Source organism: Oncorhynchus mykiss, chromosome 17, assembly GCF_057628025.1.
Source record: "Oncorhynchus mykiss isolate SJ-2025 chromosome 17, ASM5762802v1, whole genome shotgun sequence".
Taxonomy (NCBI): domain Eukaryota; kingdom Metazoa; phylum Chordata; class Actinopteri; order Salmoniformes; family Salmonidae; genus Oncorhynchus; species Oncorhynchus mykiss.
This window is the reverse complement of record NC_143038.1, coordinates 24,122,334-24,138,287: the sequence shown is the minus strand read 5'-3', so window position 1 is coordinate 24,138,287 and position 15,954 is coordinate 24,122,334. Positions and strand designations below refer to the sequence as shown.

General features: G+C 43.1%; 1 protein-coding gene across 4 annotated transcripts in view; it reads left to right on the top strand.

Moving 5' to 3' along the window:
• rbl1 (retinoblastoma-like 1 (p107)) overlaps positions 1-9,693 on the top strand; it is a 53,538-nt gene extending 43,845 nt beyond the window's left edge. For 3 of the 4 annotated variants that reach the window (XM_021568397.3, XM_021568399.3, XM_090205093.1), the window contains 7 exons: positions 771-961; positions 2,139-2,315; positions 4,476-4,547; positions 4,757-4,844; positions 5,591-5,751; positions 6,218-6,382; positions 7,116-9,693. In XM_021568397.3, coding sequence (XP_021424072.3) covers positions 771-961; positions 2,139-2,315; positions 4,476-4,547; positions 4,757-4,844; positions 5,591-5,751; positions 6,218-6,382; positions 7,116-7,289 — 1,028 coding nt within the window. In that variant the 3' untranslated portion in view covers positions 7,290-9,693. The remainder of the gene's footprint in view (positions 1-770; positions 962-2,138; positions 2,316-4,475; positions 4,548-4,756; positions 4,845-5,590; positions 5,752-6,217; positions 6,383-7,115) is intronic. The other variant, XM_021568398.3, reaches the window with a different exon arrangement.
• The last annotated feature ends 6,261 nt before the right edge of the window (positions 9,694-15,954 follow it).

Below are 15,954 nucleotides of genomic sequence, written 5' to 3'. Positions count from 1 at the left end.
CAAGACAATGCTAGACCTCATGTGGCTGGAGTGTGTCAGCAGTTCCTGCAAGAGGAAGGCATTGATGCTATGGACTGGCCCGCCCGTTCCCCAGATCTGAATCCAATTGAGCACATCTGGGACATCATGTCTCGCTCCATCCACCAACGCCATGCCACGTTGCACCACAGATTGTCCAGGAGTTGGCGGATGCTTTAGTCCAGGTCTGGGAGGAGATCCCTCAGGAGACCATCCTCCACCCCATCAGGAGCATGCCCAGGAGTTGTAGGGAGGTCATACAGGCAAGTGGAGGCCACAAACACTACTGAGCCCTCCATGGGTTGATACATTTGATTTCCATTTGATCATTTTTGTGTGATTTTGTTGTCAGCACATTCAACTATATAAAGAAAAAAGTATTTAATAAGAATCATTCATTCAGATCTAGGATGTGTTATTTTAGTGTTCCCTTTATTTTTTTGAGCAGTGTGTATATATATATATATATATATATATCATTTTTTATATCTGTGTCCATGAGTTTCTATTGGATAGACCATATAGTTCAAGAGAAAATTGCATTACAGACCCCTGTACACAAAAAGGCCATTAAATTCTGGTAGTTTACTGCTGAAATCAGTTTCCCGTAATATACCCTCCCTTTGCAACTTTATGCGTAACACACTTTTGGTAAATTTATTGATATGAACTTGTGCAACGCCTCCACAAGCCAATCGTTCACAAGCCATTCGCCCCCTGTTCTGAGTACAATGTGCCTATGTGATCCCCAGGTATAAAGAATGATCTGGGAGGCATCACGCTGATCCAGGTACAGACCAGAGGGGAGCCCGGCAGTCCCATTACAGCCCAGGTCCTCTTGACAGCCTCCCCCAGCCGGCCCATCCCGGCACCCCAGGCTCAGCCAGACCCCCAACAGAGCCGGCCCCGACGCACCGGCTCCTTGGCCCTCTTCTTCAGGAAGGTGAAAGAGGACACACAGGCTGCGTCACAAAGGCACCCTATTCCCTATATCAGTGGTTCTCAAACCTGTCCTTGGGTTCCCCCAGCCATTCCACGTATCTATCCCAGAGAACAGCACACAGTCATTATCCTCAGGGGGCCTTTATTTTTACATGCAACACAAATGATGAATAATGGTGTACGTAGTACTAGCCGCTACAAATAACTAAAATGTTTCACTCTTGGAGCGTTGAAAATCTTCAGCCAGCTGAGACACATTCCTGCTCGCCCGCCCCCCCCTTGCACTCGCTCTCGCTCGCCCTCACCCCCCCTCGCTCTCGTCCCCCCTCTTTCTCTCTCGCCCCCCCTCGCGCTCGCTCTCTCGCCCCCCCTCGCGCTTGCTCTCTCTCGCCCCCCCCTTTCTCACCGCCCCCCCCCCCTCTTTCTCTCTCGCCCCCCTCGCTCTCTCTTTCACACACTCTTACCCTCGCTCCTGCCCTCCCCTCTCTCGACCCCCCTTCGCTCTCTCTCTCGACCCCCCTCGCGCTCTCTCTCGACCCTCACTTGCCCCCCTCTCTCGCTATCTCTCTTGCCCCCCCTCGCTCGCTCGCTCTCTTGCCCCCCCTCGCTCGCTCGCTCTCTCGCCCCCCCTCGCTCGCTCGCTCTCTCGCCCCCCCTCGCTCGCTCTCTCGCCCCCCCTCACGCTCGCTCTCTCTCGTCGCGCTCGCTCTCTCTTGCCCCCCCTCGCGCTCGCTCTCTCCCGCGCTCGCTCTCTCTCGCCCCCCCCCGCGCTCGCTCTCTCTCGCTCGCTCTCTCTCTCGCCCCCTCTCGCGCTCGCTTTCGCACTCATTCCCTTGCTCTCGCCCCCCCTCTTTCTCACCGCCCCCCCCCTCTTCCTCTCTCGTCCCCTCGCTCTCTCTCGCCCCCCCCCCTCGCTCTCTCTTTCGCACACTCTTTCCCTTGCTCTCGCCCTCCCCTCTCTCACCCCCCCTCTCTCTCTCACCCCCCCCTCTCTCTCTCGCCCCCTCTCTCTCTCGCCCCCTCGCGCTCGCTCTCTCTCGTCCCCCTCTCTCTCGCCCTGCCTCGCACTCGCTCTCTCTCTCGCCCCCTCTCGTGCTCGCTTTCGCACACTTTCCCTCGCGCTCTCTCGCCCTTGTGCTCTCTCGCTCTCATCCCCCCCCCCCCCCTGCTCTCTGTAGGTGTACCACCTGGCCAGTGTGCGGCTGAGAGATCTGTGCGTTAGGCTGGACATCTCGGCAGAGCTGCGGGGCAAGATCTGGACTTGCTTTGAGCACTCCATCGTCCAGTGTCCGGAGCTGATGAAGGACAGACACCTGGACCAGCTCCTCCTTTGCTCCATCTACATCATCTCTAAGGTACTAAAGCACTGAGGAGAAAGATTTGCTCATTTTTGTTGTTTTACCATCTTCAGTTGAATGCATTGATTAAGCCTCTTGAGATCAACTGCTAAATGGCTTTCTACGTGGCTGTGTTTCTGGATTCACTGAATGAGTTGAGCGATGTTCTGTTGGTCTTGAACAGAGGGATTGACACATTGATAATGACTTGATTATTTCTGTGTCATGCAGGGCACCTAGTACTTAGTATGGTACTTTCTTGTTTTTATTTCTTATGTGCACCATAATAAAATTATTTATGAATCTTTCTTTTTCAATTCACAGGAAAATTGGTTATACTTATGTGGAACACATTAAAACACAGAATACCCTTTCTATTCAAATTTGACAAATGCATTCCCTTGTTTCTTAATGTAGAATATCTAATACTTTTCTGCACCATCAAGAAATCTGACTGAAAACATTTGTAATGAGTTCTTTGGATTCATTATTTTATTGAAGAACTGCAGGTGTTTGCGGGTTTAAAACACTTTTGAATACAGTGGATTTTGGTGGTTCTGTAAACAATACTACTGCCTCCTAGTAGTACAGCCTCTTTTTGGAACCCTCGCTAATCCAAGGTAGAGGTCATCTTTTGGGCAACGGTTGGTCTAGCAGTCACCACCAATGCCGACAGCACATGTCTCTTCTCGAATCTCAGCCCCACTACTCTTCCCATCTGTCCGTTGAATCAAACATACAAAAGAGTGATAATTTTCAGACCGTCCAGGGTCCCTTGGTGCATCGCACCATGGATCGCCTGACGTAGCAGGCGGCTAGGTCAGTGCCCTTGAGAGTGCCCCTGTCTGGAGCTCTTAGAGGACTGTTTGGCACAGATCTCGCCGTGTTTTCTAGGCTGTAATAACTTTACCTCAGGAGGAATCTGCTAGATTGTCTTGTTAAAACTGGTGTTTTATGTTCCCTAGTCACCAGAATGTTTAAACGGAATGTATTGATTAGTTGTGACATGGCTGGCTCAGACATGGCATTAGAATGGCATTTTAATTCTGTGGGTGCACATGCTTATGTAGTTGTTATAATGGACAAACTGCCCAAAATGGTGAATAATGGGACCTACCTGTGTTGATCTGCTTGCCCTCATCTCATATTTAAACATAGATGCAGTACAGGAGACATTGGAATGGTGCACATTTAACAAATCTGATCTAACGGCGTGGATATTGTCCGATTTTGATATATTTGGCTGTTTTCACTTCATAACATGTGGAAGTTGTCCCTTTTCAATTTTAGAAGTGACTGCTAAATGCTAACTCCCATTTTTATAAGCTGGTTAGCATAGCTCGCATACTGAATTCGGTGGTGGTAGTCAGTTGTTGTTTTTAACTGCAATGCAGTTGATTGGTAACGATGACATGAACACGTGTTGGGGTTGGCATCCATACAAAAAGCATTATACTGTGGTTTTCAACAGTTTGAAATGCACAAACGCACAAACGATAGTGTGAATGTAGGTAGATTTTGCCAGGGGGCAATGAGGAGACTGGATCTTAACCCATGGCCCCCCCCCCCCCCCCATGTGTTTCCATGGTAACACCATTGTTTTGGTCAAGTTCGATTGACCGCATCTATGGCACATTTCTCTACCGCATCTATGGCACATTTCCTCGAGGGGAAACTGTAATCTGACAATTGACTCAATAATACAATGTATGTGTCCATCCTACTGCGATAAATGCCATACTCCGGATGGCCCATATTATAAAGAAGCCTCCTAATCACCTTATCTTATTGACTCAATGTTACCTTCAGCAGAATTGACTCATTTTCACTGTAGAATATTATTCTGACTGCATATTCCGCATATAAATCCTCCCAATATTCGATAGCTATTTTCATTTTTTTTTTACACATCTGTTTCTGATCTCTAGGTGTCCGTCCTTCAATAGATAATCAAATAGTAATCTTAAAACAATTATGTGTTAGGGTAGTAGAACCCACAGATTTTTGTTTTGTTTTTGGATTTAAAAAAAGCTGTACCCAGAGGAAGAAGGCCATGTCTTGCCGATCCCTGGCACAAACACGTTTTACTGCTGTCATACAGACATTCAACCGTGTTTTTTCTTACCTGAGTGATTGTTGCTTGGATTCCTATTAATAGTGTACATATGAATGTTGTAGATTACGAAAGAAGGCCACACATTCCAGGACATCATGAAATGTTACCGCAGTCAACCACAAGCCAGCAGTCATGTAAGTGACCCCACATGCCAGGTTTTTCTGAATTTATTTCAAGATCTTCTCAAACACTTCTGCAGAGGGAGGTGTGCATAGTCAGAAAACCGATTTTAATGTAGACCACTAATATTATATTACATATATAGAATTTGTGCCTGCCGTGAAGTCAAAAAATAATTTGAGTGATGTGTTCCTTATGGCTCTTGTTTATGCTCACTCCACAGGTCTACCGCAGTGTCCTCATCCGACCCAGCAGCACCAGAGAACAGCCCTCAGACGAGAACATGGAAGTGGACCCCTCTGGTGGAACATGTAAGACAGCACACCCCCAAATAGCCTTTCTATCTGCAGCTGTCCACTACTGGAGTATAGCCAGGTGGTTCAGAGTTATTTTCGCCCCACTAAAAGATACCTCCGCCCTGAGAAAGACTCTGGAAATGAATCCCACTGTATGTAACCTGAATGAATGTCCAGCTGTTTAAAAATGTTGGTTTCATATGGTTTGTTTCTAGCACAGAAATTATGAGAAAAAAAAAATATTATTTTTTAATTATATATCAAAAAATTATATTGATACTGTAAGCATATTTTGAAGATAAATACGCAACGCAGAGGATGAAAGGTCAATGGAAAGTGTTTTTTTCTTCTGTAATATCAATGGGTCAGAGACATGGGAGGAATTTCAGTCTGGGACTCATAGCTACATGACAAGTTCTCATTGGTCCAAATTGTTTATACATTGAACCTGAAATAGGATACTTGTTATCTGGCCATTGGCCCAGTTTTATTGCAAGGAATTATCGTTAGTCAACCACAGGCTAGGGCTGGGTTATAACACTACATCCTGTCCCTTTGTTCTGTGGAGAGAATCACTGAGGACAGGGAAGAAATTACCACCTACTTCCAAGCATGATTTGTCCTCTTTGAGTAAACCTGGTTTCCTCCCCCTGATTTGCTTTGGGGTCTGTGTTATTGAAGAATAACATCAACTGCTAACATAACGGTAGGCAGACTCTTTGGTGATATGAGTATCCATTACTGAACAAAGCATCCACCAGCCTTAATTTCAGCTGCTGAGAAAGCCGACCAGAGCAGCAGAGAGGAGGATCTCGCCCAAGGCGAGGAGCGCGGCGACCTCATCCAGTTCTACAACTCTGTCTATGTGCTGAAGATTAAGGGCTTTGCCCTACGATACGCTGCCCCCAGCATGGACAACAGGGTATGGTATGAGGTCTGATACCAACAGGCTCGGTAGACCATTTCTATCTACACGCAATCTGAACTGGTCTGATCACCTGCACTGACTCTCCACACCATGGCACACATGCACTCACACACACACACATTCATGCTACACACATACATTCATGCTACACACAAATCACAACTGCCGATAGCAGACTCTTCTCTACTATTGCTAATACTGCACAATTTAAACAATTGCCCTCTAATCCCCCCCTTCCCTGATACCCTGTGTAAATATTTTACTATAAATTGTGCTTTCTTATATTCTACTGTGCCATTTACTTTCTGTTCATGTTATTTCTTATTGTTGCATTGTCGAAGGAACCTGCATGTTAGCATTTCGTTGGACAGTATATACTAATTCAACTTTAATCATGGGTATACTTCTGTCCTGTGCTAGTTGTCTGTAGTTAGTTGTTTTGTTCCCTCTTGTCTTCCAGATGGAGGCCCCTCCTTTGTCCCCGTTCCCCTCGATGAGAGCCCAGCCCCTGTCCCCCCGCCGCATCTCTCAGAGACACTCGATCTACGTGTCCCCACACAAGAACGGCTCCTGTCTCACCCCGAACTCTGCCTACACCTACAAGATCAACGGCAGCCCCTCCAAAGTATGTCCCCACCCTTATGCATGTATGTGTTTGTATTTTGAAGAGGCAGTACAGAAGTTTAGATGCACATTTTTTACATCAAATTGTGTTGTCTGTATGGTTCATATACACATGCTTTAACATAAATCAATGTATTAACTCATGAATCAACATTATCCATAGTTTAAGGCAATATGTTTTGCACATAAGTGTGGGGAGGTGTGGTCCTTTCTTTCCAATGAGGTAATTTATGGACTATATTTCAGTCCATTTACCTTGATGTTTGTCAAACCTCTCCTCAGGGAGCCCCAGGCGTTTCACAATTTTGCTGAACTAGCACACCTGATTGAAGTAGTCAAAGGCTTGATGATTAGTTGATCAGGACTGGTGTGTTATCTCTGGAATAATTCAAATATATTTGATGGCCAGGTGTACGCTAGGAGAGGCAGATTTTTTTAAACGTTTATTTAACTAGGCAAGTCAGTTAAAGAACAAATTATTATTTACACTGACTGCCAAACCCAGATGAGGCTGGGCCAATTTTTCGCTGCCCTATGGGACTCCCAATCACAGCCAGATGTGATACAGCCTGGATTCGAACCAGGGACTGTAGTGACACCTCTTGAACTGAGGTGCAGTGCCTTAGACTGCTGCGCCACTCAGGATTTAGGGGACCCCTTTTGGCTCAGGTTCCTTTACTTCCTGTCTGTATGTTAATGTTAGCTCACCTGTGCTTTACCCCCTCCTTCCGCAGGAACTGACTGACATCAACCGGATGATCCGCCAGGGAGGGGTGAGCAGGAAAAGGGCCTTTTCCATGGAGGGCGACTACTTGGGCGAATCCCCCACCAAACGGGTGTGTCCCGAGAGCGAGGATGTGCTGCTCAAACGGCTGCAGGACGTGGTCAGCGAGAGAGCCCACCACTGAGAACCCCACCCTGAAACTCAATCTCCTTTTAAGAACCCCACATTCCAGTGCCAACAACTCATTCATGTCTTCTGCAAGTGCTTACCCTACTTACAGCATGAGTCTATCTCTTTCTGGTCAACATTTCTTTGTTTTCAGATGTGATTTCAAAGTGAAGGACAAAGGTTGGTGATGAACCAAAACCTGCGTTGCTTTTAAATTGTCCATGGACTTCAAGACTGTGACCATAATAGGCTTTTGCTGCCGAATTTGTCTATCATAAATTATCCTTTGGCCCTCTATTGCATTGTAAAGTATGCAGGCGGTATCGTAGCAGTAAGGGCTAGTCTCTATATGAAATATGGCAGTTGACTTTTTTTCCCCTTCATGCTGCTAATTAAGGCAGCATTTGTGTAGTATCTACACTTTTTATTTGGTCTTATTTTAAGGGAAATTTCTGAGTTATGATTAGTGGTGCTATTTTTGATAAAATATACATTTGTTTTTAATCTTAACTCAACCGCAACATCTTACAGTAAATCTAAACATCAACTCCATACCAACATGTCTGGTATTGCACAATTACTTGCTTGATCCTTGATGTAGTAGGTGCTCAAATTTGATGGGTTTCTTATCAGGAGTTGAAAATCCAAATGTTACAACAACCGCATTTAGTAAATGAGCATCATTATGTCATACATTGTATTTGGAAAGTATTTAGACCCCTTTACTTTTTCCATATTTTGTTATTATTCTTAAATGTATATTTTCCTCATCAATCTACACACCATACCCCATAATGACAAAGCAAAAACAGGTTCTTAGAAATGTTTGCAAATGTATTAAAAAATAAACACTATCACATTTAACTAAGTATTCAGACCCTTTTACTCAGTACTTTGTTGAAGCACCTTTTGCAGCGATTACAACCTCGACTCTTCTTGGGTATGACGCAACAAGCTTGGCACACCTGTATTTGGGTAGTTTCTCCCATTCTCTGTAGATCCTCTCAAGCAAGCTCTGTCAGGTTGGATGGGGAGCGTCGCTGCACAGCTATTTTCAGGTCTCTCCAGAGATGTTTGATTGGTTTCTAGTCCAGGCTCTGGCTGGACCACTCAAGGGCACCCAGAGACTTGTCCCGAAGCCATTCCTGCGTTGTCTTGGCTGTGTGCTTAGGGTCGTTATCCTGTTGGAAGGTGAACCTTTGCCCCAGTCTGATGTACTGAGGGCCCCGGAGCAGGTTATCATCAAGGATCTCTCTATATTTTGTTCTGTTCATCTTTCCCTCGATCCTGACTTCTCCCAGTCCATGCCGCTGAAGAACATCCCCACAGCATGATGCTGCCACCACCATGCTTCGACCTAGGGATTGTGCCAGATTTCCTCCCAGATGTGACGCTTGGCATTCAGGCCAAAGAGTTCAATCTTGGTTTCATCAGACCAGAGCATCTTGTTTCTCATGGTCTGAGAGTCCTTTAGGTTCCTTTTTAGCTAACCTCGAGCAGGCTGTTGTGCCTTTTACTAAGGAGTGACTTCCGTCTGGCCATTCTACCATAAAGACCTGATTGGTGGAATGCTGCAGAGATGGTTGTCCTTCTGGAAGGTTCTCCCATCTCCACAGGGAAACTCTGGAGCCCTGTCAGAGTAACTATCGGGTTATTGGTCACTTCCCTGACCAAAGCCCTTCTCCCCCTATTGGTCAGTTTGGCTGGGCAGTTGCCTTCTAGGAAGTCTTGGTGGTTCCAACCTTCTTCCATTTAAGAATGATGGAGGCCACTGTGTTCCCGAGGACCTTCAATGCTGCAGACATTTTTTGGTGCCCATCTCCAGATCTGTGCCCTTACTCAATCCTGTTGAGGAGCTCTACGGATAATTCCTTCGACCTCATGGCTTGGTTTTTGCTCTGACATGCACTGTCAACTGTGGTACCTTCATATAGACAGGTGTGTGCCTTTCCAAATCAATTTACCACAGGTGGACTCCAGTCAAGTTGTAGAAACATCAAGGATGATCAATGGAAACAGGATGCACCTGAGCCCAATTTCGAGTGTCATACCGAAGGGACTGAATACTTGTGTAAATAAGGTATGTTTATTTTTTATACATTTGCACAAAAAATGCAAAACCCGTTTTGGCTTTGTCGTGGAGTATTGTGTAGATAAAAAAATAAAAAAAGTCATCCATTTTAGATTAAGGCTGTAACAATGTGGAAAAAGTCAATGGATCTGAATACACCATACATGTGCCCACATTGTCTTCTGTGTTAAATATTATGTTGGAGTAATCTTTTTTAATGATGTGACACTGTCAAACTACATCAGTGTTTTATGAAATTAGTGTTTTACTGGTGATGATGATTGGTCACATATTAATGATCTTTTCCTAACTTGTATTAGCACTGTTGTACAATAAAACGTTGATATCCGTTTCCTTTTTATTTTCACCAAAAGGCTCCGAGCCAAATGTACGTTCATGATTACATCTGCTTATTCTCATGTCCTCAGAATATTTATTAGGCTATTATGCTCGTATAACTGACCGTGCCTTGGCAAGTTGGATGTCCTCATAGGATGGTATAACTCATCACAAAATATTTTGTGAAGCGATTGTATCACTGTCGTAGTCTTTGGCAAGTAAAAAATAGATTAACACAATCAACTGATCACAGAATCTACTACATTGCAACAAGTCCTTTTAGATTTTGCTCCATGCCACATTGTAGAAGTATTTTGAAGTACTACTATGTATCATGTTCCTGCATTGTGCATACAGTACCAGTCAAAAGTTTGGACACCTACTCATTCCAGAGTTTATTTGTACCGTATTCTACTTCGTAGAATGATAGTGAAGACAAACTATGAAATATCACATATGGTATCATGCCATTAACAAAAGTGTTAAACAAATCAAAATATATTTGAGATTCTTCAAAGTGGCCACAGCTTTGCACACTCTTGGCATTCTGTCAACCGGCTTCATGAGATAGTCACCTGGAATGCATTTGTTAAAAGTTCATTTGTGGAATTTCCTTCCTTAATGCAGTTGAGCCAATCGTGTTGTGACAAGGTAGGGGTGGTATACAGAAGCCCTATTTGGTAAAATACCAAGTCCATATTATGGCAAGAACAGCTCAAATAAGCAAAGAGAAATGACAGTCCATTACTTTAAGATATGGTCAGTCAATACGGTCAAACTTTGAAAGTTTCTTCAAGTGCAGTTGCAAAAACCATCAAGCGCTATGATGAAACTGGCTCTCATGAGGACTGCCACAGGAAAGAAATACCCAGAGTTACTGCTAAGTCATGGCTGGTTCCACCCCTCCCATGCAGACCAAGGGGAATCATAAGCCACTGGGTTCATATTGTGATTATCTGCACCTCGTGTTGTTTTAATTCCCACCCAGCTTAGTCTCCCAGATGCAAGGATGATTTTGAGACAATGAGGGATTGTTCTACTCCAAAGCTATCCCTATCTCGGTTGCTCCCACCCCATCTTGTCAGCTCAAGCCCCACAGACACATGAAAGAGTACTCATCAAACCTTATTTGACGTATAAACAGTATAACATAATCTTGTAATTTTGCCCTCACATTCCCCCATTTTGAGAATTTTCTCAAGAATTACAAGGTTTAAAAAGACTACAATATCGTAAAACAATTATCCGTAATCTAAGTCAGAGTACATTTTTCATCAGTACAAAACAAATCATTGTGTTGATTCTGAGCACACCCCCATTGGTCAGGATGGTAGAAACAAAAATGACTATATCTTGTTTGACAAATCCAGGTAGTGACTCATGGTTTAAGTAAGATTTCTTCTATTTAGTGCCTAATGATACAGGATAAACATCATGATCCCACTATTTATGAGGCTATGGATATGTGCCATTAGCACAAACCTGCTATAGTTCCTGAGTATTATCATTATCATCACAAATTCAATTTGGCAATGGATAGAAATTAGGATCACTTTCACTCTCAGAGTTCACCCTCTCCATTCACAAGGGAATGCTGAGAATAGTATCAATCTCTTTGGTACACAACTTCTTTACACAGGTCACAATCAGCTTAACAACAATCCAAACAATCAATACATTAATTGTTTCACTCATATAGTTAACATGCTAAAAACTTTCTCAAATCAGTCAGTTTTAAAAATCATTTAGTTTACAAATCATAAACCATCAAAACCCAATTAATTATCCAACCCAATTTAGAATGATATTCTTCAGTGATTATATCACTCAAAATTAAAACCCTCAATGTAACACACATTAATAATGGCAGAAGGTACATTTATATTAAACTTGTTGGGGATAGGGGGCAGTATTTTCACTTTGGATGAATTGCGTGCCTGTAGTGAACTGCATCCTACTCTGTCCTAGATTGCTAATATATGCATATTATTATTACTATTGGATAGAAAACACTGAAGTTTCTAAAACTGTTTGAATTATGTCTGTGAGTATAACAGAACTCATAGGGCAGGCAATCTTCCAAACAGGAAGTGAAATTCTGAATGCGGGTCTAATTTTAAGTCATCACCTCTTCACTTCCAAACAAGGTATGGATCTGAATGGAGCCTCTGGTGTGAACTTTGACCGAATGGGAGGGGAAATAGTCACTGTCTTAGCAGAATGCAATTTCCCTGTGGCACATTTGTCTGTGGGTGCCACCGTCGTTCCATTTGGCTGCAGATGAAAACTTATGATCCGGTTGGAACGTTATTGGATATATATGAAAATAATATCCTGAAGATTGATTCTCTACTTAGTTTGACCAGTTTATTCGACCTGGAATATATATTTTTGAAGTTTTCGTCAGAGTTCTCGTGGACAAACGTCAGCTTTTGGGCACGTGAGCTGAAAGTGCTAGCAAATGCAGCTAATTGGACATTATGGAACAAAACAACGATTTATTGTGGAACTAGGACTCCTTGCACTGCATTCTGATGAAAGATCATCAAAGGTAAGGGAATATTTATGATGTAATTTCGTATTTCTGTTGACTCCGAACATGGCGGAGAAATATATTTACGTCTGAGCGCTGTCTCAGATTATTGCATGGTAGGCTTTTTTTTGTAACGTTTAAAAAAAATCTGACACAGTGGTTGCATTAAGAACCAGTGTATCTTTAATTATATGTAGAACATGTATCTTTAGTCAAAGTTTATGATGAGTATTTATGTTATCTGGCGTAGCTTTCTATAATTCCTCCGGATATTTTGGAGGCATTTCTGAACATGGCGTCAATGTAAACCGAGATTTGTGGATATAAATGTGCATATTATCGAACAAAACAAATGTATTATGTAACATGTCATCTGATGAAGATTTTCAAAAGGTTAGTGATTCATTTTATCTCTAATCCTGCTTTTGTGACTATCTTTGGCTGGGAAAAATTGCTGTTTTTTTTTTTATTCGATGGTGGTCTAACAAATATATGTTGTGTTTTCGCTGTAAAACATTTTAAAAATCGGACATGATGGGTAGATGAACCAGATGTTTATCTTTCATTAGCTGTATTGGACTTGTTAATGTGTGAAAGTTAAATATTTCGAAAGAATATTTTTTGAATTCCCTGCGCCACCTTTTCAGCTGAATGGGGGGGGGGGGGGGGGGGGACGCCTTGCCATAACAGGTTTTAACATACAATGAATATATTGTATTAACTTTCTCATCACAATTATAATTACAGATCAGTATCTCAATGCATTATTAGTCTAAATTACTATAAACGTAGCAGTGTGTCGACCTCCACAATCAACCTGATACCCCTGATACCCCAAATAACAATTTCAGACAAGTCTAAATCAATTACGGGCACAGTTGACCAACCAAATTTCAATGTCTCAGGAATAATCTGATTTTCCCAAACAGACTAATTTATCATCTGAGCCCCACATCCAATGCCAATTATGTCTTGTCTATTTGCCAACCAGTATACCAGAGAGAGGTTTTGGAAACGATCTCCCTCCATGCTCACTCCACGTGGACTTCTGTTGCACTCCTTAGAGAAAAGGCAGTTGATAGCGTCAACTGGATGTTGTACACCGGTTGCTGGCTCGGACTCCAGTTAGAGGGGGTTTTGAGGTTCACACACTGTTTGGTCAAATTGTCCCTTCTATGCATCTAGATACCATCTGTAGTCACCTTTCCATAATTTTGAAAGAGGACAGATCAGAACAACAGTTTAGTTCATTTCTGGTTCAGGAAATTCAGACAAGAATTGGCTATGACAAATTATTACTTTTACCAATATTCTTAATACCAATTTCTAAAACAAATGTCAAAGAAAATAACATCACATTCTGTTGAAGCAATTTTCCAAATGAGCTTATCACACTGTCAACCTCATCGCACAGGGTCAGGAAATTATCCAGATCATCCAGCAGACCCAATCTGGTGAGATTTATATCGAAACAAAACAGACAAACAACAATACCCTCCTTCATACATCATTCGATACATTCCTACATATCACTCAAGGTGTGTAAACTTCAAAAACCTAAAAGGACCCTGTAATTTTCCCCATTTTGACACAAATCAAATTAGAATTACTACCCTTAATAACTCCATAAAAAATTGTACCCATAACTTCATAGTAAAATAGACTAGAGGCAGGTCTATCCTTCTCGTGGTCATAATCACACATAACTATTAATTATCAAATAAGTTATTTCTCTATTAGATTAATTATGTAAAACAATAACATAACCGATATTACATATTCAAGGGTTACAGTATTTTTTACATATTATTTAACCTTTATTTAACTAGGCAAGTCAGTTAAGAACAAATTCTTACTTACAACGACGCCCTAACAAAAGGCAAAAGGCCTCCTGCGGGGACGGAGGCTGGGATTAAAAATTAGGATTTTTTAAATATAGGACAAAACACACATTACGACAAGAGAGACCTAAGACAACAACATAGCCAGGCAGAAACGCATTACAACACAGCATTGTAGCAACACAACATGACAAGAACATGGTAGCAACACAACATGGTAGCAACACAACATGGTAGCAGCACAAATAATGGTACAAACATTATTTGGCAGCGATAACAGCACAAAGGGCAAGAAGGTAGAGACAACAAAACATCACGCAAAACAGCCACAACCGTCAGTAAGTTTCTTCAGTACATTTCTTATCAAAATAATTCACGTGTTTAATTAAAACTCAGAAAATAAGAAAATTCCATGTGTGTGCCCCTTTAAGGTACATTTTCTCTGAAAAACCCGATAAGACCAAATGAAAATAGACCACTCATAATAAATCAGACAGCGTTAAAACACTAATAAAAAATGACACTGTAAAGAACACTGTTTCAGAGAGTTCCCGTGGCATTCGTTAATTTCTTTCTTATATTAATCTTTTAGCTTGAAAAAGTGGTCAAATTTTTGAAATAAGGCCTGACGGCTATTTCTCAAATGTTTCCGACAACATACCCAGCAGAACATTGAAGAACTCGACCAAAACCACCACCCCTGTAGATGTGCAGGATGAGCTAACTAATGTTAGCGAAGCTAATACCATTGCAGATCCAGGCACAATGGACCTGGTGATTCAAAAGATGACTGATAACATTACTAAAGTGATCGATATCATAATTGGAACGGTGTTGATGAGGAAGAATTGCTACTGTGGAAACTTCAACTACATCAATGGACACTAAGATAAAAGCACTTGAGAAACAAAAGCACGAAATGGGGGGCGCACATTGATGACTTTGATAACCAAGGGCGCAGTTGCAATATCCGTGTGGTGCGACTCCTGGAAAATATTGAAGGGACACGTTCAGTTAAATTCTGACAGCAAGAGCTGGCAAATCTGGACTGCACCCCACTCTTTCCCCAAGGCACCTGCACGTTCCCAGACATTTCTGGGATTAATGGCCCTAGCCCTCACCCTCCGATCCAACAGGTCCCAGACGTGCTCAATGGGATTGAGATCCAGGCTCTTCGCTGGCCATGGCAGAACACTGACAATCCTGTCTTGCAGGAAATCATGCACAGAACGAGCAGTATGGCTGGTGGCATTGTCATGTCAGGATGAGCCTGCAGGAAGGGTACCACATGAGGGAGGAGGACGTCTTCCCTGTAATGCACAGCGTTGAGATTGCCTACAATGACAACAAGCTCAGTCCGATGATGCTGTGACACACCGCCCCAGACCATGACAAACCCTCCAACTCCAAATTGATCCCGCTCCAGAGTACAGGCCTCAGTGAAACGCTCATTCCTTCGACGATAAACGCGAATCCGACCATCACCCCTGGTGAGACAAAACCGTGACTCGTCAGTGAAGAGCACTTTTTGTGCCCATAGGCGGCTTTGTTGCCTGTGATGTCTGGTGAGGACCTGCCTTACAACAGGCTTAAAAGCCCTCAGTCCAGCCTCTCTTAGCCTATTGCGGACAGTCTGAGCACTGATGGAGGGATTGTGCGTTCCTGGTGTAACTTGGGTAGTTGTTGTTGCCATCCTGTACCTTTCCCGCAGGTGTGATGTTCGGATGTACTGATCCTGTGCAGGTGTTGTTACACGTGGTCTGCCACTGCGAGGACGATCAGCTGTCCGTCTTGTCTCCCCGTAGCGCTGTCTTAGGGGACTCACAGTACGGGCATTGTATTTTATTGCCCTGGCCACATCTGCAGTCCTCATGCCTCCTCGCAGCATGTCTAAGGC